At 42.8% G+C, this 27576-nt stretch overlaps 1 protein-coding gene across 1 annotated transcript in view; it reads left to right on the plus strand.

The window, feature by feature from the left end:
* Positions 1-1394: 1394 nt before the first annotated feature.
* LOC146854197 (uncharacterized) overlaps positions 1395-27576 on the plus strand; it is a 77010-nt gene continuing 50828 nt past the window's right edge. The window contains exons 1-2 of the mRNA XM_085650522.1: positions 1395-2326; positions 25073-25282. Of these exons, the coding sequence (XP_085506648.1) occupies positions 2077-2326; positions 25073-25282 (460 nt within the window). The 5' untranslated portion in view covers positions 1395-2076. The remainder of the gene's footprint in view (positions 2327-25072; positions 25283-27576) is intronic.

Below are 27576 nucleotides of genomic sequence, written 5' to 3' on the forward strand. Positions count from 1 at the left end.
CAGCATGAGCTTTGGAGGAAGGGAAGCTCTGAAGCAGCCACAGGGTTGTTGGTGGGTGATAATGTGCCTACTTAGAAGATAACAAGCAGCGAAGCATCTCTTCCAACAAGGAATTACTTTTTTCCCACCACCAAAACCAAGATGTAAAGTTGATGGTGCGATGTAACCAGCCATGAGATGCCATTGGTTTCCTGGTAGCTCTTCCAAAGAAATACATGAAAGCCAATGGCTGAAGGGAGCTGACCCAAATTCCATGTTTACTCTGTATTACTTAATTTATTTCATTTAAGTATTGAAAAGATGAGGTCAACGAAATAGCTCAGCTGGACCTAAGAAGGGGGTTCAGAACAGTTCAGAACAGTAAAATCAGCAGCTTTCCAGTTTCCAGTCAGTGACAAACAAAAAAATTGGATTCCACACCGTCCTGTCCAGGACTCGTGGTCAACAGTTTAAGTAAACTCAATGAAATAGTTTTAACAGAGATGAGGCGTGGTAAATAGGCACTGCCCCACCCCCACACCCGCCCTGTCCATCCTGTGGAGGTCAGGCTCCTGACCAATCACTGGAAAGTCTCTCATCAAGTCAGTTTTAAAGCACCAAGTTACACAATAATCCTTCAATATGAGGGAGTGTATGAGTAGGGCAGAGCCATTCATGAGCAGACACTGCGGGTCTGTCAGTATCACTATCGTGAAGGAGAGAGGGCTGTCTTTGGTGTGAGAGACAGAACATGCCCTATTAAGTGAAGGTGAGAGTGGGAGGCAGACAGGTAAAGAAAGAGAGGCACAAACAAAGGGGAGAAAGATTAGGGGGTAAAGGGAGCAGAAGGAATGCGCCCAGATTTTAGCACCATGTAAATACAACAATAACAGCAACTTTCGTTAATAAAGAAACAATCATGCGGAAAGGTGAAATGTCGGCTGGGGAACATAGAAGAGAAGAAAGAAAGTGAAGAAAGGAAGGAGAAAGCTGGAAAAAAGAAGAAAGGGAGAAAATAGAGTTCATCTTATTCAGCTCAATAATTGGAACGGACAGCAAGGGGGGTGCGGAATAGGGAGACAGGGAGAGGGGGTGAAGAGGCAAATGGGTTGTCTGAAAGGAAAAAGAGGAAAAATCGAGTAAGATAAGGGGATGAGAAATAAAAAAAGGAAGCACGAGATGCGAAAGAGAGAATGAGGAAAATGAATGAAAGCTAAAAGAGTGGACAAAGAGAAAGTGAATAGGATGAGGAAATGTCAAAACTCATCAGACACCAAGAACAAATCAGACACAACAGACGGTTACCGAGTCAAGAGAGGCCGCGCTACAAAGCAAAGAAAAAACATTGAACGCAAAGAGATAAAGGCCATAAAAAGAAGGAGCGCCAACACAAGAAATGCTTTGCATAGTTATTCAGAAGGTCGTTTTTCTACCTCTGAAAAGCAAGGAGTGACTGACCATTGCGCTTTGTTTCTTCACGTGCTGCCGGTGGCACGTGCAGGTCTGTCTAGAGAACCCGGATCAGCTCCCCGAGGGCACCGGAAGCGGTTTGTTCGCGTGGTCCCCCGAGGAAGCGAGCTGGAGTGCCCCTACTCCTCAGTGTGAAGATACAACCGGGAAGGAACTCACTCTCCGCTGTCCACGCAAGAAGCAGTGCATAGAGAAAGGCGAAAAGGGCACCAAGAAATCAGCACGTTGAGCCAATCCCTGTACACCACTCACTCGCCTGGAATGTTTCATTGACTTTTCTACCCTGCTAAAGAAAATTATGACGGCAAGAAATGTGGGTGTCTTTCGAATCCTCAAATGACCGTTTTACCAAGTGCAAATTAGGATGCAGTATTAATGAATCGTTAAAACCTGGGATTTTCTTCTTCACCCCCTTATATTGCTAAGAATTGCTCACATTTTTTTGGGGTCGTTTGAAACCTGAAAATTACCAGTGCATCTCCATTGAGGGTTGTCTTGTGCAACATCAAATAGGAGTCGCGTGGTATCTCTAAAGGGCGAGGGTTTTGCACAGCACTGACTCCACCCCGTGTGTTGTAGAAGCTGCATTCCATCCGGGGCAGAGTATTCAGTGCTACCTACGAGAAGATGGTAAAAGACCGTGGATCCGGAAGGCAGTTAGAAGTGACCAGGCAAGTTGCAGGCCACTTGAGGGACTCTGTGGTCATGGATCTGTGCGGTCGACCGAAGAATCCCATTTTGTCTTTTTCTATTGAAGAGATTTTGAAGAAACCTATGGACCGCATGCACCTGGTGGACAACATCAAATCCACTGCATTTGGGGAGAATGCCAAGGAAGCAGGCGTGCCATGGCCGGATCCCAGTAAGAAACTTAACTGTGAGTACAAGACCTGTGATGCTCATTAGGTGCCACCTATGGGCAACAACCGTCCATTCTTGAAGACCTATTGTGAATAATACCATACATAGAGTGGGCTCTGTGTCAGCCCCACTCATGATTGGATGGCCGTAATTTCTATCTCACTTCCTGTTTTTGATTAGATGTCTTTCTTCCTTATTCTTGTTTAAAGATCGAAAGCAAAATAGTAATTGAGCACCCCTGTCTCATTTTCCCTCACTAGTTTGTACTTTGACCTCAGTTCTCTTCTTTGGAGTAGAGCTCTCCTTCTCCTCTCAATGAGAATAGTTCCCTACATCTTTCCATTGAGGCTTTATCTTTCATGTATGGACTTTCTTTATTTCACATCCCGTCTTCCTCTCACCGACTCACCCATTTTACATAACCCTAGCACATCTTAGGGTCAAATCATAACCAGACCGTTCTCCCTACTTTCATCCTGCTATTGAATGCCTGTGCCATACTCTGCACCCACTCATTCCCCCGCCACTAAAATGCCTCTTTTTTATGTCTTCGTAGCTGGCATTCAAATTCCCACCTAAGGCCTTGATCCCTACGTTATGTTGGGACTTTCACTGTGGCACTTCTTTAACATCTCCCTTTCAGCTTACTTCACAACATCCCTACTCTCTGGCTCGAAACCAAAATTCCCCTGTGAGTGTGTTATTAAAAGCACCTTGAGATGGAAAGGTCTGCCAAAGAAGCTGCTCCTTCTCCCATCTGGAACCACAACCGTAGAACTCATTGCCCCATGAGATCTGATGCACTTCCCATAATCTTGAATTCAGGGAATTCCTGAAAACAGTTATTATTCCCCGATTGATCAGCATAATTTATATTGCATGGCTATAACACAACAGCCCTCTTGTGAAGTGATACTCTTAGAGGTGAATATTACACTTTGTAATCTTAGAAACTAAAAATCATATAATAGGGAAGAAGCAATTGACACAAGAGAGCTACCTTACTAAAATACAGAAGGAGCATGCTGAAAGATAAAACAGTTGTTGTCTAAGGATGGTTTAAGCCACATATTACTCTTCAGATCATCTGTACATCAACATCATATATTATAGATACTATTTAGCCACATATCTCTATTTATACGATAACATTCAACAAACACTTGTTCCAGCTTTTAACAGGTGGCTTATTATATATTCTATGCCCCTAAAGTGCATATCCCTATATTCTTTCTTCGTGGCTCTGATTGTCGTCTGCTTTACTTTCTGGGTTCTACCCTTCCATCCATAAACGATCTCTCCACCACTCTACTTCTCTAGTTCCCTCTTTTCCTAAAGTTTGTTCCTTCCTGTCTAATCCTTTCTCCATATTCTCCTAAATACTTCTTGACCTCCTTTTTTAGGTATCCCCGTTACCTTACTCCCTTCTTTTTCCTTCCAAAACCTCCGGGGAAATAGTGTGATACACTACTGAGAGGCTTTATTTCCTTCTTAATGTTCACATTTTAGATTAGTTGTACACACTATTTTTTGTAAATTTAATAGTTTAACACAGATAAAATACAGATACGCATTTAAGGTAAGATTCCGCATCTGGCGCATTCGGCCCAGTAACTCTCTCCCTCCCACCGAAGTTACTGATACCAGGGGCATCAGCAGCTCCAGGAGAGCAGAAATACTGCATATTCTGAGATTTTGGGGAATCAAAATTTCTGTATCGATTCTCTCACAGTTTCCCCAGTGCTTTTAGCCGCTGAGATTTCCAGGTGAAGCACTGTATCTTGGAAGTCCTATGGGACCGGTAAAAACTCTCATTACCACCAATCAGTGTAACAGGGCCCCTATATGGTTTACAAGGGACACCCATACTATGTCCTATAGTGTCTTATTTTTCATCCTGTCCTCTTAAGTACCCATTTTGAAGGTGCATGTATTATATGATGTTATAAAGTAGCATTTAGCTAAGTTTATTTTTCAAGATATACATCACAAGTGTGTAAAAAAAATAGTTGTCGGGTTAAACTCAGAAATTCCATGCTCAGACCAGATTGCTACAGAATTCTAGAGCCCCTTGTTGATTTCAGAATGTTCAAGCTGCTCTTTAAGTCCCTGAATTTCCACCACCAAGACTCACCTCTTAAATTTGAGTGAATTCTGGTCTTGATTGTGCTAGCAACATTTTTCATTCTCAACTAGACACTCATATCCCTCAAACTTCGCAGTGTGAATGGCTTAATTGCTGCATATGGGTCACTGGAGGTGGTTTTGAAAATCCTTAGCAATCACCATAAATTCATTAAGGGACCTGCATAATAAACTATGAGAGCCAGCTAAAGTAACCCAAGTGCAGCCTAACTCCCACTTACCCCTGCTTAGTCACACCACCAGCGATTCCACATACAGGAAACAAATACAACACCCTTCCAACCAAGTTCTCCTCAATGGTGTATCATGCAACCCATTCGATAAAAGCACGTTGCCACCATACAATGCAATTACAATACGATGCAATGCTTGGTCCACACCCCTGTACCGCCTTAAGCGACCTAAAGAGTTCAATCAGAGGCAGTGCGGACATTGTCCAACCTGCTGCTGCCTTCGTCCTCACCTGCGCCTCTCTACACTCTTCATTGACTGCCTATTGCCCAGTTTAAGATGGTCATCTGGCACATCAGGTGGTTTGTTTACCACAAGGGACCTCTACTAGGGATATCTAGTTTCCAGTAAAACTCTCCAGCACATAACGTGAGTTCCCATGAGAATCCGTTTCATAAAAGTGTATTGAATTATATTTTTTAACCCCGTCCCATCTAGACCACAGGTACAAAACTCATTAAGATGACCTCCCTCCTTCACATGATACCTCTTCAGTTGGTATAAGGAAAACAGACCAATGTGTCAATACTACAAACAGAATTTATTCACATTAAGTTACTATTTGGAGTACCCAGTGTAGCCCCTATGAGGTTCAGAGCCTAACAGGACCCTTTTTGTTTATAAATCTCATTGCCCCAGTGATCAGAAATTCATCCCAAAATCCTATATCCAGGAGTCATCGTGGCAGCTAGATTCTAGCGCTTACGTATAATTATTAATTACATTTTTAGCTCACCAAATCATGTCTAACAAAACATAAGGCACTAGGCAAGCTAATACCCACACAAATCAACGGGCTCACTGCAGAGCATAATAGAAAAATATTGGACAAGTGCTTGCTACTGATAGATTGTCTCACATAGTAATCACCAGATAATTGCAAACTATTTGTTAACGTCATCAAAGGTAGGTATTATTTAGTGTGCTATATCTCTGTTTATATATATGATGATGGATTGGATTACTGTGCATTAGAGAGGAGCTACTATATAAACATACAACAAAAAATCCCCCCACATTCACCTATCCATGCCAATTATGATGGACATATTCGTAGTATACACTTTACACCTAAATTGTCATTGCGGCGTTAAAAAACAGAAATGGTACAATGACTCTGCTAGACCGTACTCATTTAATCAACCTTCGAAAGATGAAAGGATGAGTCCTCCTGGCAGGAAGTAAACTTATGGTCTTAATGTGACACAGATCAGTGCAGCAGGTACATTAAGCAATTGAGCTGTCTTACTAGACTGAAACCAGTGGCCTGGAGGTTGCACACACACAGACACACAATCACACACGCTCGCCCATAAACACACACACATTCTTTAGTGTGCTGACATATCTTATTGCAGGAAAAACATGAATGGCTGCATCATGCGTATGATCCCTTCAGCCGACGTGCTGGAATTCAGACTTATGACCTTCTGATCATACATATATTTCTACAATAGCAGAAGATCACTCAAATATTTTTGTATTTTTGGGAAGGGGGTTTTAAATCAGTGACCTGCAAATTACAGTCACAGCTCTGCAGAATGTAGATTTAGCTGCAGGCCAGTGGCCATTAAACTTTGAGTGCCGCTGGTTACAAACAGAAGCGGGTGGTGAATTTTAAAAATGCTGAGGCGTAAATACATATCTCATGGTTGACCGAGCGAAAAAGCAAATGCAAGCCCCTCTTCACCCCCAAAGGATTTGAGGGGGTCTTTCTCCGGAGAAAGGCTTTGAGAAAAGTAAGGCCAAATTGCACATTTGTGGTGCACATGTTGTTAAGAATAGAGATATTCGAAAGGGCATTAACAAGTTCATGGCTATAGGATAACAGGGGGACAAGGGTCCCTTCCAGATGTTGGAGTTGGGGAACGAATTTGACAATATCCCTCTCCCCAAGATGTTGAAGTATTAACTGGTGTGTAAACAGTGCAGACAGAGCATGTCTCTCCGAGGCCACACTCCTGAGTCTCCTTGAGGCCATGGCACCTGAGCAGGGCCGGACTGGGAACCACATCCGGCCCTGGCAAAGTGCTCAGCCGCCCCCCACCCCTCCCCGGCGGAGGGGTGCCGCCGAGCTCTTTGCCAGGGCCGGTTTTCGGCCGATTTTGTAGCTATACTGCAAAAACGGCCCTGTAACAAAACCGGCCCCCACCCGCGCGGCGCACCAGGGAATTGCCCGGTGCCCGCTATGGCGAGTCCGGCCCTGCACCTGAGCAGCAAACTCTGGGGAGGGGGGGTGGTTGCAAAGGATCTTTGTTTTGTCAGTTATTTAACTGTGTTAGTTCAGATGTTGAGCCTCTCCGAAAACCGTTCTGCTAAGCCAGAGGAGCCAACCGAGTAACAAAGTCAGGAAATCTTATTTTATGTTAATGTGACTGCTGGGTCAGAGGAAGGTTTTATTATAGGAGAGGCCTAACACCACAACCACCGACTGTAATTAAATACTTAGCAAAAACGAAGAGGTCTCAGAGCCCCCACAGAATTTGCAATTCAGCCAGCAGGTGCTTCCATAGTGAAGCATCATTTCATACAGACACGTTCTGTCACTGCTGGATCATTAGTGGCTGCTGAAACATTCCAAACACCTTTAAGTCTCATTACTACGAGAGAGTCTTTTTGTGTGTGTTTGTGTGGAGGGGGTGTATGTGTCTTCGAGTGCGTGTGTGGTGTTGATAAGTATGTTTATTGAAACCTGTATACTAAATTTAATTCAGGACCAATAATTGAGTGACTGTACCCCAGTCATGGACCTTTGTTATTAAATACAACAGAAAAGTATGTATTTTTACAGTCCCTAAACTGCAGAACGTGCAATCGTCCATCTCCCCCTACTTGACAAAATTGGGGGATCCTACACCCTATCGCTTTATTTCACTGTGTATTATTTTTTATAACCATCCAGTTTGAGAGCACATTTAAGAAATTCAATTCTGGATCTGCACTCTACAAAATCCTCTCATATATACAGTTAAGAACAAATAATTTTGCTTAGCATTTGACAAGAACATAGGCTATCGAAATAGATAAAATGATAGATAAAATGAGAAACTGGCACAGGTTGGGTAACTTGTGGCGTTGTTGTCAGGACATGGGGCATTCCTTAATGCTTCATGTTTACAAAAATACCACTTTCAACAAATGTCACTCAATTCAGTGATATCATTAATTGTTTGTCCTTAATTGGGACACCGAGAAATGTTGCTAGATAATAATTTTTAATTTAAAGTCTTTATATTTTATCAGGACATTTTTTGCCTCATTTATGTCTATTGATGGCCCAGCTCTCGCTCTGGCTCTTTAAGTTAGCTCTCCCCAATCAATCAATCAATCAATCAATCAATCAATCAATCAATCAATCAATCAATCAATCAATCAGGATTTATGAAGTGCGGCTAATCACCTTGAAAGAGAAGGCACTCACAAAACGTGGAGAAAAGCAAGGAGAAAGCAGTGAAAATGAGGGAAAAGCAAGGAGAAGGCACTCGAAAAAAGAAGGAAAATGCAAGGAGAATACAGTGAAAACGAGGGAATAGCAAGGAAAAGACAACCAAAAACAAGCATTTACAATGCAATAGATCTCAAATTTGCTAGATTTTGAGCTATGGTATTGTAAATGACAATGCTTTTAATTTATGTGATTTAAAAGCCTGGAATCGGTGCATAAACACGCACTTTGTCGTTGCATACAAGAAGCTTTACTTTGCTTCTCTTAAGCAAGGACTACAAGGACAAAGTGCGTGTTTACACTCCTCTTTGCAGGTTTTCAAAACATATAAATAAAAGGCAAACGTAAACTTGCATTTTGAGTTTTAGACTACTAATAACTATAAACAATCACTCTCTCTTTTCAAACGTACATTTCGTGTTAAAAACTTCAATAAGTGATTGATGAAAGCGTTAGAGAGAACATTCTCCTGTATTCATCCCCTGCCTCAAAACAAAGACTAATGACAAAATGAGTACCCGCAGTTACAAGTAACTTATTGGGTTTTTTAGGAACCAATTATGGTCAGACACTTTGCTTTAAACTTACTCTCTTCTCATTTTCGACACCACACAATGCATTCTCCTTGGACACAATTCTTAACCCTAAGTCATTCACTACTACGTGAAGCCTGTGCAAAACGGTAGAGAGATGAAGACAAGTCACTGTAACTGCTAAGTCCATTTTAAGTGAATATAGTCTGGGAAGGGGCTGCTGCAAACCTTTATAGTCACTTATTTTGACAAATGCGTGTTATACACTTTAGAGCAGAATAAGTTACAAGGTTAAACACACAAAATAACGGCAGGGACACAAAGGCTCCACAGTGTAGTGCCAAAATACTTAACGTCTACAACCTACAGTAAAATGATACGCTGAACACAACATGAAAGATGGCAGAGGCCAAAGGTTTTGATTTTAGTATGATGAAATGTTTGGTTTACTCTGCAGCAGGTGGTTTTGGGGGAAGGAAGGTGAAACCATGTATGAATGGTTCAGAAGTATTCTAAATCATAACAAATATCTGCGTAACCATCAGGTCTGGCCTTCATGTGCCAACATGCACAAACCTAAGCATTCACACAGGCTTCGTGTCATGTCATTGTTTACCCTCCTGCATGACACAACAAGGTTGCCTAAGAAGAAATGAAAAAAAAGTCACAAAAAAGTGTTATTTGCATAGGAAGGCACAATCTTCGTATTTCTGAATGTCTCTCCATAGGTTCTAAAAATAAACACAGGCTTACTGGCTTCGCTAATGATAGTTTGTTTTTCTGGGGGCAATTAGTACGATTTGCCGACGGTCTCATGTCTGCCTGCAGTAACACAGAAATCAAGTTGCACCTCTATGAGGAGACCCCGACGAGCCAAAAAGCAGTTAATGCTGTAAGTGCTCCGGGTCAGGGATAGGGTTCTAGCAGTTTGGCTCGACTGGACCTGGCATTGAATGTTGTTGTTCTACTCCCTTAGGGGCGCGTTACAAAGATGACTGTTATCGGGCCATATTAATTACCAGTGGCTTTTACTACTGTGCACTCTGTGGTTGCTGCACCTTCTGCCCAGGGACCCTGCTGAGTTTACAGCTGTGATGGAAGCAGAAGCAGTGGTGTATTTTGTGAGGGCAAAAGCACTGGACACAAATGGCCCAAATGCCAGCGTTCATTTGATAAACAAAAAATAGAAAAAAATTGCTACTTTTATTTTGAGCTAGACTTACAACAAAAGTCTCCCTACCTAAGCCACTTCATCCAAGTACTGGCAAATGAAATGACCGGGCCCCGTAGAAATGCAGTTAACATTCAAAAGCCCTTCTGTGCATGAAAGCTCCAGTATAGCTCCCTCGTCTCTCAAGCAGATTAAAAGTGCAGAAAAGTGATGCATGAAAATTAAGCCAATATGTCATAATAATTTTTAAAAATGATAGGCAACCTTCATTATTCAGGGCTTACCTCTGAAAAGGGACCGCTGATAATAATAACAAGCAGTTGCGAACGGCGGGGAAAAGGAAACATAAAAAAAAATAATAGACTGTAAATAACCTACGGTGTAAACTAAAAATAGAAACAAATTTCTACAGTTATTTCGAGCTGGACCTACAACGAAAGTAGACCGGTGCTTCTGGTTTAAAAACGGAACTCATGTATCGGGAGCACCGGCCAATAAAGAGCAGCGATGAAGTTGTCAGCCAAAGGCAAGCAGCAGCTGTAATTTCAGTCCTCTGGAGTGATTACAGCAGGTCTTGCAGACAGCGCATGCGTGCACATGCTCGACCTAAAAAGGGGGAAAAGCAAGGAGAAAGCAGTGAAAATTAGGGAAAAGCAAGGAAAAGACAGGAGCAAGAGTAATCTAGCAGCTGAGGGAGAGCTGGGCCTGGGACTGTTTGCATCCTCCTCAGAAATTTAGGGCCTGATTTAGAGTTTGGAGGACAGGTTACTCCATCACAAATGTGACAAATATCCTGTCCTCTATATTACAAGTGCATTATATCCAATTGCACTTGTAATATGGCAGACATGATATCCGTCACAACCCATCCACGACTGTAAATCAGGCCTTTCGCTTTTTCTACACTCGTTAATAAGCTATTATCAAGGTGTTAGTGCACGTATTGCTCTTTTTGTCTTCCCCTTGCCAACTGCAGTCCCATTTCACAAGTGTGGGTTATGTGTGCCCAGCAACCTAGGCACGTCAAAGTGTCAGCAGCATTCTCTGGCTGCTACAGTGCAAACATGGAACATTGTCATGATATAGCCAGTTTAAACAAATTAAAGAGGTCAGGAACATTTCATGTGTTGGTGAGAATGCAGTGCCACAAAACTCAGAATAGCATGGAATCCTAAATTAGTTCACCTGTCACGATTTAAAATGTCACTGCATACGGCAACAAGAAATGAATTGATAAAAGATAGGGAGAGGAATATAAAGAGATTTTTTTTTTTTTAAACTAGCAGTTATGTTCACATGTAATGTTTGATTTAAACCATATATTGAATATGAACTATGTTACTGGCTTACATTAGTCGTCTTGTTAATACATTTTAAGTTATGATCATTTGTATGACACTAAAGGCCTCCTCTACAGAAAAATTGGTGTTGGCCTGTGCTGCGAGCGCTGCCCTACGCCAATTTGAAAGAGCAGTTATGCACCGTATTTACGAGATTCCTGTCCTTTCAGCCAGTGCACATTTTGGTGCCTATTACCAACTCAAGCACCCTTGCAGCATTGTGCAAGGGTGTCTGCGTTGTTGGCAGTATTATTTTTACAGAAACAATCCTGAGAGGCGTTTTCCTCATTCTGTGTGTGCTGCAGAATGCAGTACACATGGAAAGAGGAAAAAACAAGGAGAAATAAAAAATATTTCTCCTCTTTACCCCTGCTCGGGGGAGGCATAAGGTTTTGGTGCTGCCCCAGGTTTACAGGATTTTGTAAATCTGGGGCTCTGTCAGAATCCATGGGCGTTGCATGGGAACACCCACCCCAACGCCCATAGAACGTCTCCTTGACGCAGAGTAAGGCGCTTCCTCGCCTTACTTCCTATCTATGAGTCCATGCAAAGCCATGCAGGGTGCCTTTGTGACGCTTCATACACATGATTAAGAGGCCTGTGCCACCGGAGCGTCAAAATGAAGTGAGGCTCCAGCTACGCAGGCCTCCCATATATGGGACAAAAGCCCAAGCCTCCACCTACTCAGGTATTATCCATTGAGGACGCAGGGCGTAGGGTGGTATGGTATACAGCGAACATGAACACCATAATGTCCCAGATGATACCTTGGTGCATAGCTGCAATTGCATGCCATACATTCCAGCCTGTATCTTATCCAGTTTTTCAACTCTATTAGATAAGATCAAAATTCTACTCTCTAGACCCATTACCCAGTCACGCCAACAAGCACATTCATGGTTTGACAATGCCTGTCGAGAAGCTAACAATACCTTATGCAGGGCCTTTAAGCAGAATCCTAGAGACCAGACTGTGATTAAGGTAAGCAGGAAACTGTATAAGCTTGCTACTAAAAAATGAAAGTTAGCTCTGAAGGAGGAGAAATGAGAATTAATAGTGGGTGCTTGTCGCTCTAAAGATCTCCAAGCCTTCTGGAAAGCAGTATGGCCAGTTTTATCTCCCACCCTACCAGCCGACAAGGTAACTGTTCATATATCAGCTGAGACTTGGGTGACGCATTATGCCAGTCTTTATTCTACTGATTTTAGTGCTGCTGATGCTCGAGTACGGTTGAATTTAGTATGCCCAAATCTTGTTTTTAATGAAGGGGAAGTCCAAAAAGCAATTGCCAAAAGTAAAGGTAAGAAGGCTCCAGGGCTAGATGGAATTCCGTTGGAATTATTCAAGGAAGACCCAGCATTCTGGACCCCGGTGCTCACTGCAGTTTTTAATTCAGTTTTTAGTGAGGGAGTGCCAAAGTCATGGCGCTCATCTGTTATAGTGCCTGTCTTTGAAAAAGGAAACGTGTACAATCCTAAATGCTATCGTCCGATTTCCCTTGTGGATTCTTCCGTCAAAGTAATTGGAAGAGTCGGGCTAGACCGCCTATTGGACTGGATTACCACCAATCATATCCTGGCCCTCAGTCAGTTTGGGTTTAGGAAGGGGCTAGGCACAATCGAACAGTGCCTAACTCTCCATCCTATTCTGGCTAAATATAAGTACGCGAAGGGCGCTTCCACTCATCTGGCATGTATGGACCTGACCAGTGCGTTTGACTATGTCTCACGCTATAAGTTGTGGGACATCTTAGTAAACATGGGAGTCGACGCGGGTCTGGTCTCCTTTCTGAGGTTTCTCTACCATCATCTTTCCGCTTCAGTGAGGTATGGTAACACTGGAGAATGTTCAGAGCCATTTCGTATCAAGCCCGGGGTGCGCTAAGGTTACGTTCTTGCCCCAATCCTATTTCTCCTTTATACAAACAATTTGTATAACACTTTAGTTTTGGTTGGGGCTGATGTACCGCAAGTTGATAAAAAGGCTGTGCCAGCGCTGCTCTATGCGGACGACCTAGTCCTTTTGGGAAGGACTTAAAATAGCCTACAAAAACTCATCGACAGCTAAGTTAGATTTATGAAGGATCTGGGTCTGGCGCCAAATTATAAGAAAACTTTTACAATGATATGTGGCCCCAAAAATACAAAATCCCGCAGCTTGAAAGCAGAAGGCAAAAAGTTGGAGAGGGTTAGTTCCTTTCCTTATTTAGGCTTGGAATTCGATGAAGGTTGCACGTGGAACACTTGCATAAAAAATAGAATAACACGCTGCAGCGTCCATAGGCAAAAAGCCCATTGCGCCAATTTTAGAGATTTTTAACCATAAATGTATACCGATTTTAACGTATGGCATGCAGATTTGGGGATGCAGGGAAGTACTTGCAATGCAGACAGAGGAGAATAGATTTTGCCTTAGAGTTCTAGGAGTCCCCCGCCGTATTTTTCCCTCCATTTGGAGCTAGGCCTTGATTAAGTCCAAGATACTATAAATGCAGCCCCTCTAGCCACCTGGTGTTCTATTTGGGCAAACGAAGAAGCTGATTTTAATCAGGGAATTATTAGAGACTGTTTAAGTTGTACCCGAGGCCTTTCTATTCCCTGGCTTCAATATATTAAAACCTGCCTTACAGAACTTGGCAGTGCTTCACTGTTTGAGCACCCAGAATTAATTAGTAAAGGGGATCGACAGAGGGTTATGGACAGCTTCCGAAAGCATAAGAATCCTTTAGGGAATTATCAGAAGTATCCAAAACCACTGTCAGAGATTACTGCCTTATTCAAGTAACTCCCTTATTTGCTCCATATCTTTTATATGTAACTAATTTCTTTTTTTTTTTTTAAACTTTATTTTATTTGCAGTTTGAACACATCAATAGAAAAAAAAAGCATTAGCACAAGTACATTTCAAGCCGACACTATATACAATACATATAATACAAGAGGCGACTTATAAAAGCATATTTAAAACTTGTGAACCTAACTTGGCTGGCTACTAGTCCTCTCCCTCCATATTGAAATCGGGGCCCAGAATTTTCTACCAAAGTCACGCATTTTTTTGCCCTTCTGCTCATACGAACAGCTCTCTATATTATGTATACTCAATAACCTTGAGAGCCACATTTGAAAAGAGGGAGCCAAAGTATCTTTCCAACCTGAGGCAATTAAAATCCGCAGAACCGCAACAGACATAAAGACCAGCGCTTCTTCAGTTTGCACCAAATTCTGCTTGTGATCACAGCCCAACAACATCAGGGTAGGAGATAGATCGATCTTATGACCTAGCAGCCCCTCCCAAAACTTACACACTTCCCTCTGAACTGAGGACAATGAACTGCAATAAAAAAACATATGCAAGAGATCTGCTTGCCCAGCATTGCATTTGGGGCAACTATCATCCCCCCTAATCCCCCAAGCAAATAGTTTGGCAGGAGAATGATATAAATTAAATACCGTTTTATAATGCTGGGCCCTCAGATTAGTAGATCTAAAGACTTTTTTATTCAGGGTGATGGCCAAGTCTAAATCTACATCCGAATCGGCCAATTTCCGAGCCAAAGCTACCTCTGTTTTTTCCAAATCGTCTGGAATTTTGGCGATTAGCTGCTTATAAACCACTTTTATCTTTTTACACCCAACCATCAACGTTTCGATTACTGGGACGTCCTCCATAAACAAAGATTTAGGCCTCAATGCCTTTAATAACCGAGCGACTTGACAGTACAAAAACCAATGGTTGGCCGGAATACAGAACCTTTGTTGGATGGCATCAAAACCTAGCGGTTCAAGGTCTCCCCATATGTCCCCGAAAGATCTAATGCCAAGGTTCCTCCATACCTGTAAATTCCTATCGGCCCCAACATAAGGGAGTAGACTTGAGTTACACAGCTGGAGATAACGGTTCACTTTTGGGATTTTGCAAAGCTTCGAAATAGACCTCCAAACCTCCCAAACCCCTTCCAAGATCTTCAAGCGGGGCTTCTTATAGTACCTGCGGTCCACTTCACGCCACAACAACCCAATGGCCTTTTCCCCAATTAACAGCTCAAAAATGGAAGGTAAGTCCTGGGCATGCAAATTAATGACACCAGAATTAACCTCCTGTTGAAACAAAATAGACATTTGTGTCAATAAACATGACCAATGATAAAATCTCAGGTTTGGTAGGGACAGACCACCCCTTTCCCTAGGAAGTGACATATAATTTGTTGAACGCCTGATCCTGCCATACTGCCAGACAAATTTTATAAACAAAGACTCCAAACTTTTAATGTTTTTTTCCTCCAGGAATAGGGGTATGGCTCTAAAAAGATAAAGAACTCTAGGAAAGATAGATATTTTTAAAACCCTCCCAATCAGAGAAAGATGTAACACGTCTATCCTCTTTAGCTCTTTTTCAATAGATTTCATAAGTGGAGAATAGTTCTCGGCAATTATTTCCCCGACTGAGGCATTGATCTTAATCCCTAGATAGGTTGCTGAGTCCACATATCTCATGTCGCTTTTAGCTATATTCGGAGAACAAATTATTTGGGTTTTGGACTCGTTCAGAAGATAGCCCGACCGCTTACCAAACTCCTCTGCTATTTCAACCAAGGCCGTGAGCGCCTGCTGAGGGTTAACTGTAATAATTGCCAGATCATCGGCATAGGCCAAAATTTTACTAGTGTGGCCATTACATACCACCGGACAAATCCTGGGGGACCCCAAAATGTTCTGAATAAGAGGGTCGATATACAGTGCGAAGAGGATCGGGGAGCAAGGACAGCCTTGGCGAGTGCCTCTCTTAATATCAAACTTCTCAGAGCTCTCTCCCATAACTACCACCCTTGCAACCGGATCTACATACATTGCTTTGAGAGCTCTGATAACTTTTTCCCCGAATCCTCTCCCTGCCAATACGCCCCATAGGAAATCCCAGACGACCCTATCGAAGGCTTTTTCTGCGTCGAGCAGGATCATGGCAATCTCCCCTCCCCCTGCTGCCTGGGCATCAAACAGCGCAATTGCTCTTCTAATATGATCCGTAGTGCTACGGCCCGGAATAAATCCATGTTGCCAGGGGGAGACCGCCAATAATCCTGCCCAGCCTCTTTGCCCATACCTTAGAGTATAACTTGGTGTCCGCATTAATAAGCGAGATCGTGCGATAAGAGCCAAGTTTCTCCGGGGGTTTCCCCTTTTTGTGAAAGACCATAATGTTGGTTTCTCGCCAGGAGGGTGGAACCACTCCCGTACACATAATTCCATTAAAAAGATCCACTAATAATGGAATGACCACTGGTTCTAAACATTTATAAACCTCCAGGGGGATCCCATCCGGACCAGCGGCCTTACCGGAGGCTAGCTCATGCAGAGCTTCTAAAATCTCTCCCCCGCTAATATCCCTATCCAGTTCATCCTTCTCCAGGGTGGTAAGGCGGGGGCCATTATCCGCCACCTCAACCCCTTGATTATCCTCCTGTGTTTCCTCGTCATACAGGCGTTGGTAGAAGTCTTTAAAAGCCTGTAGGATCTCGTTTGAATGCGTAAATTCCTCACCATTTTCCTCAATCATGGAGATAATATTCCTAGCCCTCCCCTGTCTTATTTGTAGGGCTAAAACTCTACCAGCCTGCTCCCCCATTTCGTAACGCCTAGCCCTAGATGTTTGATACTCTCCTGAAGCTTTCTGGGTTATCGACTTCTGAAGTTCAGCTCTAATTTTTAACAATTCGCTCTGGCTCTTCCTGCTGTCCCCGCCCCTAATTATATCCCTGGTATGCTGTTCTTCTGCGGTAGCCAGAATACCCATGAGCCTCTCACCTTCCCTCTTATCCTCTTTTCTTATCCTGGCCCCAAAACTTATAGATTCCCCCCTTAAAGCCGCTTTGAATGACTCCCAGACAACAATCCTGGATGCACTATATCTATTAGCGGCAAAGAACTCAGCTGCCCAGTTCAATATATGCCCAGTAAATCTTGAATCTCCCAGTAATTGCCTCTTAAAAGTCCACCTGGTCCTGACCCTAACGGAACCAGATATTTCATAAGACAGTATCAGCGGATCATGGTCTGACAATAACTTTGGGGGTTTCGTTATTCCTACCCTATTCATTTCGTTGGCAGAAATAAAGAAGTAATCCAATTTAGTGAACTTCTGGTAAGGGTTTGAAAAATACGTATAACCCGGTTTTAATGGTTCTTTTGCACCCCATACATCCTTGAGCCCATGAGAATTGATAAGGGCTTTTATTGCCCTAAACACTCTTGGTTTTCGACCCTGATACATCACAGAGTCACTCCAATCAGCAGAGATATTAAAATCGCCGCACAAGATTACGGGGGTTGGCCAGGAGGCTAGTTCTAATTCTAAAAAGTCAAAGAGCTTCGGGTCATCTTCATTTGCACCATACACCACACAAAGTGTCGGGCCGCTTTCAAGTTCAACCAAAACCCATCTACCATAACTATCCGATTTAGTCCGTCTGACCCCTCCCAAAGTTTTTTTTAATAAAATCGCATCCCCCCTAATTGTTGAGGATTGGGTAGAACAAGCCGCTAACTCAAAGCCACTGAGAGACAACAATTTCCTCTTGGACCATGGAAGGTGAGTCTCCTGAAGACAGAGAATGTCAATTCTATTACTCTTGATAAAATGACTCAGCCTTAAACGCTCCCTCCAGTCATTCAGCCCACCTATATTTAGAGAGCAAACCCTAATGCACCCCATCTTGACACAAAATAAGACCGGCAAAATAAACCTGCTTTTCGGACTGCTTCTGTATCACTGATGCCATTATCTGACCAGAAAGATATACAAGATGAAACAAACTGCAATTTTTACCTTTATTTTTCCCCCCCTCAACCCCAAAGCCTCCATCACCCTTCCACCCACCATGAGCTCCCTCCCTTCCAGTGTGTACCCCACCCCTAACACAAACCCTCACCCGGACCCTCCTTGGTGAAGCGCTCAGACTAAGTCTGTGCATATGATGATTCTGCAGTGGGTATGTGAGGTATGTGAGGGCAAATGCAAAGAAAACCAACTAACTGAAGCCCTTATGAGCCCCTTAACTTAATTATAACTACTTGTACCTGTTTTATCTAAATAGAACATACTACGATCCCATACACCCCGGGTATAAGAATATTTAACATCCAGAATCCAGTCTACCGACTAGTCAGTCTTCCTATCCAAAGAGACCAGATACTCCTTTGCTTTAATTTCTGATGAAAAAAACAAAGTCCTCCCATCATTAATCACTTTTAGCTGAGCCGGATTAACAAGATAGGCTTGAATTCTCTTCTCCTGAAAAGGTTTGATCATTTCCCTCAAGCGCCATCTTCTTTCCACAGTGGCAATAATCCGGGCGGACAAAGATGGAAAACCCGTCACCATTCCTCCTAGCATCTGGTCTAGCCTTTTCTGCAATAGACTGTCTCAAAATGAAGTTGCCGAAAAATATTAATACTGCTCGAGGTTTGTCGCCTTCTTTAACATTGGACCGGATCTTAAAAGGGGTACGATGAACTCGTTGTATCTCATTAGCCCAGTTCCAGCTTGAAAGCTCTGGAAATGCTTGTTCAAAGAGCTTGATGATGAATGCCCTTATGTCCGGCCCTTCCACCCCCTCCGGGACCCCCAAGACCCTCAGGTTATTCCTGCGGAGCCTGTTCTCCATCTCCTCCATTTTCCACTGTAGGTCCATGACCTGAGAGCATTGGGCATTAACTTTGGTAGTAGCCCCGGATACCACCCTCTCTTCCAAATTAGAGACTCTGTCCGCCGTATTAGTGCAGGCTTTCGATAACTTCCTTACCACTCCCTGCATCTTTCTCATGGCCGCTTGTGCTTTGCGGTTATCCTGGCGCGTTTCCTGTCTGTGGGCCAGGATCTCCTGATGTATCGTTTCCAACAGGGAACGATGAGAACCCTCGACCGCAGGTCCTCCCTGCAGGGCTAGGTCAGGAGTGTGATCCCATCTAAGTTCTCGGGAAGAGTGACCAATTTTCAAAGGTTGACTCTTGGCCATCGGGGGCCGCACAATAGTTGTCGGGAGACCCTCCTCAGATCCAGAATCTGAGCCTAAATAGGAGCTGCGTTCTTCTTCTTCGGACCACTCCGCCCCATCAGAGACAGAAAAATAATATTCGCTTGGCACTTTTTCCTTCTCAATAGATGTACCGATTGGCAGCGGATCAATTTTCTGTGGCTCAGTGTTTACTACTATTCCTGACCCTGGCTGGCCTTCCGAAAAACCGCTACACCCTTTCCCCATATCTAGGGAAGCTCCGGTAATATCCACAGGGGCCAGCTGGTCCGGGACAGCTTCGATATCTGCAGGAACAGAAGACCCATTTGAGATATTGACTGAGGGTATACCAATGGGGATAGTAGGGGCAGTGCATTCCTCAGAGATCGCGCAAGAATTACTAATAGAAGTGTTCACCAATAGGTTTGCATCTGCCCCGCCTAACTTAGAGCCCTTCTCTTTTTCCTTGCCAACCTTAGGGAAAATGTCTGCAATTGAAGCTGCCGCCAGCCGAGTCCTACCTGCCACCTGTTGCTTTTTTTTGAATGTCCAGTTAATATTTGGGGCCCCTGTAGGTCCTCCTCCCGCTCCGGCTCCATCTCCTCCCTTTGGGATTTTTTCCTATGGGGTGCCGATTTTGCGCCAGCAGCCACCTTAGGGGCCATGGTATCCCTCTGCGCTCTCAGCACTCTCAACGCCAGTGCTTGTCTGCCCAGACTGCCGCGGCTGCCACTGTAGGATTTCCCGGGCCGTGAGCAACACGCCGACGCTCTCCGTTGCCTCGAAGCCAGACTCCGCCCCTTCTTGCTTCCGTGGAACTCGCGGATTCCGTAGGCGGCAGAGAGAGCAGCAAACGCGGCCAAAGCAAAACGAAGAGCCTGCCTTGAAAGCTGACACCCGGTAAGTGCCGTCGGCATAGCCGGCTTCAGTATGCGTTATCGCGGAGGGACCGTAGCTGCAGACAAGACCTCCTTAGATCTCCTTAGGGACTCAGCACATTGCCCTTACCGCCCAGCTGCATCGGCCGCCGTTACGGGGCCGCCATCTTGCCTCTCTGGTTTTTATATGTAACTAATTTCTATGAAAGGAATTTGCTGACTAGATTTAGGTTGGGATAATTTCGCTGGTTGATATGTTTCCCTTTGGGCCAGTATTCATCTGAAACTATTACTATTTGCCCTTGCGATGAACATTCGAGCCAAACCATTTTTCACTTTGTTTTCTTTTGCCAATTTTATATCCCATTCACTAGGAAATTCTTATTACCGCTTTTTAAATTCTCTAAGTGCAAAGTGGCTTTGTATTTCCTCCTGCAACTTAATGATTGTGACATTTGCTTCGCTGTTGCGAACTTTCTGAAGTGCACTTTAGCAAAGAGAAGCAGCATATTGTTTTAACATCATTGCACTTTAGTAGCTCCTGTTTTTATTGTATTTGTATTGATGCTAAAATGCTTATTGTTGCTGCTAACTTTTCACTATTTTTTGTCAGATTGACTATATTATTTAATGTTTTTGGCTAATACTTGCTGCTATTTATGGATCCAGTTCAGTTGCACTGCCACTTTAGCAACGGTCAATACATTGTCTTTGCCTGCGGTTCTACTTCTTTTAAATAGCAATGTATGGCAATGTGATTGTAATTTCCTCAATGAGTTCGATTTTTATGTCGTTTGTTATTTATTATGTGCATCTTTTATGACCTTTCTTCGGATGGTCGAATAAAGAAAGAACTGAACTGAAATAAGCCCCAGTTACTCGTGTGAACATATTTTTCATGGAGCCACAATAATGAAACATGGCAATAATTTGTTTACAGATGGGTTCGTTTTTTAGTTCATTGCACTGCTAAATGTATTTATTTTACCAAACCTAAAGTGTAATATCAGGGCCCCGGTGGAAGCGGCAAAAAGGAAGTGGTGCCCTTCAAGACACTGTTTACTGTTTGCCTTGTAGGCCATGGACCTCATCACGAGAGTGCTGCTAGTCCTAGTTCTGACTCAAGCTTCCATTTATACCTGCATTGGTATTCCTACCCGGATGGAAATAGCACACCTTGAGGGGTTTTGTGAGGTAAAACCTGGTGCAAATCACATAGTTCACATTTTGAGATTGTGTGTTTGAAACTAGAGGAGGAGCAATCATGCACAATAAGCATATTATCCCCTTTGAAGGGTGCAAAAGTGGGAGTAATGTGTAATCATATCTTGCATTTTTATTCAGAACTTGTTGAACCAGGTCCATAGAGTTCTACGAAATAGTTGTTACTGTTAACCCACTCAATGGAACTCAATTTAATGACCTTGAAAGAGGATATGACGAATCAGCTCTGCTAGGATTTGAACCTTTTATCTTTAATTAGCTCTGCAGCAGGGGCATTAACCACTTGACCTATCTGCCTGATGTTTAATGAAGGCATTGCAGACAGTATAGCTAGAGAGGCAAAGTTCTGAATTCATTAGTGCCTGCACATTTGTCCTACAATTACACTTTCATAAACCGAAATATGTTACTCGTCAGCAGCAGAATTTGCATGATACTGGCATGGACAGCAGGTTTTCTCCTTGACCTTCTGATTGCAAATGCAGGTTGTAAAACCCTCGGTGAGTCTCTGCTTTTACAAGATCCTGCTAATTAGCTAATTAAGATGTTGGATGCCCGGCTGGTTTACTGTAAGCATGCTACAGTGGAGTTTGCATTTAGATGCAGTGCATAATGAGAATTTGTACACCGTTACTCCCTTCTGTGGTGCAGTCCTGCTTACAAGAGATGAGTCATTGGCCAGCATTCCTCTCTTGTTTGAAGCAAGCTCCTTCCCCGGGCCTTATGCCAGGCCCGTGTGCTCCAGAAACTGAAGGCCCGATTCATAAAGCTTTTTCAATTAGCTGGTGTGTCTTACTGCTTTCACAGGTATGACATACACCTGTATTTGTAGGCCTGTGAATAGATGTGGCTTACTGCAGGTTTACTTGCAGGGGCGGCTGGCAAGTAGAGCGAGGGGAGGGGCAGGAAAATAGGTGGTGGGTGGGTGCATTAACAAATACTTTAAAAAAGTAAAATTAAAGAAAAGTTACTTCCTTTGTTCCGCAGACACGTCCTCCTTGCTTCAGTCATCTTCTTCTCCTCCTCACCGCACGTCTAGGGCCCCAGCTAACACACTTAACCAGTCCTGGGGCTGCTCTCATGCTGTTAACTAGCATGAGAGAAGAACCAGGGTTGGAGGTAGTGGTCTCTCTCAGCAATCCCGAGGACAATAGAGCCCTGTGCTTTCTCTCCGCACAGCTGTCCTTAGACAGCTGAATTGAGAGTTTAAAAGTGCGCATGTCAGGCTGGCTGTCGCAAGACTGCAGGCCAAAGTGGCATGCACACTTTTAAATTTGTGCACAGGCAGCTCTGGTTCACTCAAAAAAACGTTTTCACCTACCATGAGTTGGTAGATCAGACTGGCAGCAGCATATTGCCAGATTAGTATTGAACTTTGGTTATTGGTACTGGGTCGATCAGCATAAGAGCTGGCGGCATCCATCACAATTCCAAAAGATGGTTGAAGCCAAAGTACTTAGAATATGGTCTACCTATCCAGTCCTGAAAACTAAAAGGTTCAAGGGAATTTAAATTTTTCAGATCAAATACCTGTCTCGAACCGTTAAAACTGGTGATGTTATTGCATGGGTTACCCATATCAAAGACTTTATGCTATAGCATCAACTACTGCAAATGGACAGAAAATCACAACTTCAAGGCTAACATACTCACTTATTCAAAACTTAAAATTAATAGTATTCACAATTCCTAGTACTAGGTTTTCGCTGTACTGCAACCAAAGGTCTATGATAGAATTTCAAAATTGTATACTCCCCATGTGCCTCTAATGGCCACAAAGGATGAACATATATAACAACTCGGGGGAGAGCTGCAACATAGTGTGTAGTTCACTATCTATGTTCAGTCCAAAGTCCACTGTCCTCAAAGTTTCAATCCACCAGCTCTCCTTCATACGTAATTTAAGTGTCCTATCTCCTCCTATATGATGTGCTTTAATGTGGTCTCCACCATTAGCTGATATTTTTGTTACACTCTCAGATCTATGTTCACATTGGAAGTGTTGACTAAGTGGGTATTTATTGTCTCCCCTTCCAAATTCGTCAATCAATGCAAGTTGTTGAAATTTCAAAAGGAACCTATTCATGTGTTGTGTCGTATCGGGGAGTACTCTCCTTTGATTGCGGTGTACGATAGGTGACCACGGGCTTAAATTGAAGGATTTATTGATAGTTACAAGATGACAACCAGAAAATATGAATTGGTTCCTTATGAATTTTTAATAACTTGCATTAATTGACGAATTTGGAATTGATTGCTTATGAAATTTTTGTGCGCTCTGATAAAGTCAGAGGTTGATCTACTGTGTGACGAAACGTGTGTTGGCTCCCACGTTCTGCTGAAGACATTTAAATGCTTATGAAGACAAAGAAATAAAGTGAAAAGAAGTAATGCCAACTTTTGGTAAACTTTTGAATTTTGGACTTTGATTGGTGCTCAGTAAACTCAGTGATTGTTTATTTTGAGGCGCTTGTTTTCATTATTGGAAGTGCTTGTGGCCGCTTCTCATCCTTGGAACACCGAAGATACTTAGGGGCATATTTACTAGTACGGCGATAAAGAAACGCAAAGCGCGCTTAGCGTTTGTTTATTTAACGCCGTCTATCGCAGGAATTTATCGCCCTGGGAACGCGTTATTAACAACGCGTTACTCCAGGGCGATAATATTCCAGGGAAATGGGCCAACATCGCTGGAAAACCAGCGATGTTGCACCCAAAACGGAGATAGCCTTGGTAATGCGACCCTGTGGTCGTATCACCATAATCCACCTCCCATGTTAGCTATGCCGTAGTCAGGAATTTAACAGACGTTAAATTCCTGCATTAAGGCATAGTTAACGTGATTTAAAATATCGTTACCCCTCGTTGATGATATCACAAAGCTGGGGTAGCGATATTTTCCCATGGTGTTTTGTTAGGCACACCTCCTTTGCATCACATTAGAGATGCAAAGCGTGGCGTGAACAAAACAGGAGCTGAATCAAAGAAACACGCGCTAACGTGTCCTTGCAAATAATGCGATATAATTATCGCCGCTTTTCGCCCGAAAAAGGACGCTAAAGCGGCGATAATTATTTCCTCAACCCTTGATGATATGCCCCTTATAGACTAGATAAGTTGGTACGCGCAGTTTGCACAGCCTATAACCCTGCTACGTTTTCTATTTAGGTGTGCCAAATCACCAATAAATTATAGGTACAACGTACCCACAAAGTCACATGATTATAACGAAGAACAAAAAGTCACATGCCAGACTATAAACTCAGAATCATTAGTGATAATAACACGAGAATTGTGAGATTCAGGACCCACTCGAGGTTCCATTGACAAGCTCACTTAACCAGGACAAAAATAAATTGGACTTGAATAAACAAATAAACAAAAATGGCCTTGTACGGAAATCCTCTAGCAAAAAAATAATACAATGAATCAATAATGGTATATACCCCAATGCAGAGAAGCCTGGAAAATACATGTGAATACAAATTGCCATTATTGTGTAAATTCTCTTCATTTTAAATAAACAGTGTTTCCTCAAAATGTGGTTACATTATTTTGTCTTAATGTTCTTTGGTGGAGTGTGAGGCAATGTAACTCCTTAAACAGCGAATTATTTGCGGTGCTTTCAGATCTTTACAGACTAAAATGACCAGGTATCAGAACTGGATCAGATTGTTCTGATTCAGAATCTGATCGAGTTGTTCCAGTCTTTCCTTTCTGTACCTCTGTGTGTGTGTTACTTACAAACCTTAGGGTATTTGTATATGTTACTATATCTTCACAGATGTACACTCACGGCCTTCGTCCTCCCCCACCGAGCCACGGTTCAGTACTGTGGCCAAGATTGGCCTGGCTTCAATAGAAAATGCCAGGAAGTCCAGTGAGACAGGCCCATGCACCTTTCACACCATGGACCAAGAGAAGAGTTCAGAAGAAACATGCCAGGAAGAGGAAAGTGATGAAATGTCGGAGCTGCATGAAAATTCGTTCTCTGGTAAATAGCCTCCTTCTCTCTCTTGATTTCTCGTCTTGCAGAGTCTATTCGCGCATGTTTTTTGGAGGGGTGTGCTTCTGTTCCAGGCTGACATTTTACTGACAGAAAACCTGCAGATTGAATTGCAGAGTTCTAACTGAAAAAACACGCATTTGTGTACATTTTCGTGAAAGTGAAAAAAATATGAATTTTGACAAATTACACAATTGGAATTATGATTTTGCACACCAAGGGAAAATACAAAAAAAATATCGTGTTTTCATTGAACGTAAATCCTGAATTTTGATAATAATACAGTTTGTATATTATGAAAGCATACTGAACCTCTTAGAAGTTTCCAAAATAAAAAAAAATCTGAAGCTGAACACAGGGAGAACCCTAATAGGCAACAAAGAGAAAGAACACATGCGGTCTTCCATACGGAGGTGGGAATGTTTCATCCAAAATGTAGTTGTGGCCTGTTTAAGGTACAGACTTGTGCCCCCATAACATGTGTGAAACTGCAATTTGGAGTAACACAGACTCTAGACAACCATAGAAAGAGAAAGCAACCCTAGTATTCTGCATTCCATGTTTGACCCATCAGTGGCAAACTATGCAACCACTTTCTTTCCAGCTCAAATGTGGGTGGTAAATTCCAACAAGCATTGGTAGATGCATTAGGTTTCGCCTATGTGATTAATAATAAGCAGTTTTTTGTTGTTGTAAGTTTTAGCTTGCAGAGTAGTTGTACAATATAAGCTACAGAAAGTCTGTTAAAGTGTCATGACTTGTTTATGTACAAAAAGGCAATATAGTGTGTTGTTATTACTGGTATAGTGCGGGTAAGTAATGGCAAAATGTAGAAAAATTTAAGAGGAAAATATTAGAATTAATTGATATAATAGAAATAGTATATGTTTAGAGGAGTTCTGACAACTTGTTGGCCCGGTGCCACTCTACCTGCTGCACCATTCAACTCATGACCCTATTGCCTGTAAGGCCACTGCACTTGTGACTGCCTGTTTAGTAGTACAATATTGCAATATTTGGTGTTTATAGGAGTTATGACAACTTTTGGCCCTGGAGCTACTGCACCTCCTGCACCATTTAAATTATGACCCTAAGGTAAGGTAAATGCACTTGTGACTGCCTATTTAGTAGTAAACTATTGAAATGTTCAGTGTTTAGAGGGGTTCCTAGAGCTTTGTGCCCCGGTTTCATTGCACCTGCATCACCATTGAAATCATGACCCTAGTGCCTGCAAGGTAACTGCACTTGTGACTGCATATTTAGTAGTTAAATATAGCAATATTTAGTGTTTAGAGGAGTTTTGACAACTTTGAGCACCGGTGCGACTGCACCTGCAGCACCATTGGAATCATGGCCCTAGCGCCTGCTAGATAACTGCACTTGTGACTGTCTGTTTAGCAGTAACATTTAGCAATATTAGATGTTTAGAGGAGTTCTGATAACTTTTTGGCCCTGTGTGCCTGCACCTGCTGCTCCGTTCAAATCAAGACCCTTTTAACTGCAAGGTAACTGCAATTGTGTCTGCCTGTATAGTAGCAATATTAGGTATTTAAAGGAGTTCTGACAACGTTTTGGCACCAGAGCCACTGCACCTGCTGCACCATGCAAATCAAGTCCCTTGTGGGCATATGGATTTCTAATGTTTCAAAGGAGGAGTTGGCTACATCTTCTACGGTCTCAAGGAAGGGAAGTGGAGTATAGCCAAGGGTCTTTGGCAGATGCCCTTGGTGATTCCAACCTATGTCTAAACAACCAAAAGTTCAAAATTTGATTTATAAAGTAGAGTATGCAGCTTTGGCAATGGATGTCCTATTTAAGTAGAGTGCAAGGTGAGACCATGACATGAAGATCTCATCCTTGTCTGAAATAAAGATGTAGCAAGAAAATGTGAAAGAACATGTACACAGGTCTCAGCTGCTGCTTGCAGAATGTAGGTCACTGTCCCAGTGACTGATACAGAAACAGGTGCCTGTTTCCTTCAGTCCATACTCGGAGGTTTAGCTGTTACATTGAGTTACTAAAGATGTTCTCCTCTACAAGTGAAGTGAGAGCAGTAAGGGCACATTTCCATACTGAAATTATTCAGCACAGTTTTCTCTTATGATTTGGTCTACTATAGCAGCTGTGCATCAGGGAATCATTTTCTGCCAGACCATGTGACTATGGTGATGATCTTCTGCTATGAACTTTTCTGTCAGATCAGAGCTGGGGTCAAGAAGTTATGCCATCTTCATCTCCGTGCTTCCCCCCCATTTTTCTTCAACTAGATTCAATCTCTAAGA

The sequence above is a fragment of the Triturus cristatus genome, chromosome 4_1, assembly GCF_964204655.1.
Source record: "Triturus cristatus chromosome 4_1, aTriCri1.1, whole genome shotgun sequence".
Taxonomy (NCBI): domain Eukaryota; kingdom Metazoa; phylum Chordata; class Amphibia; order Caudata; family Salamandridae; genus Triturus; species Triturus cristatus.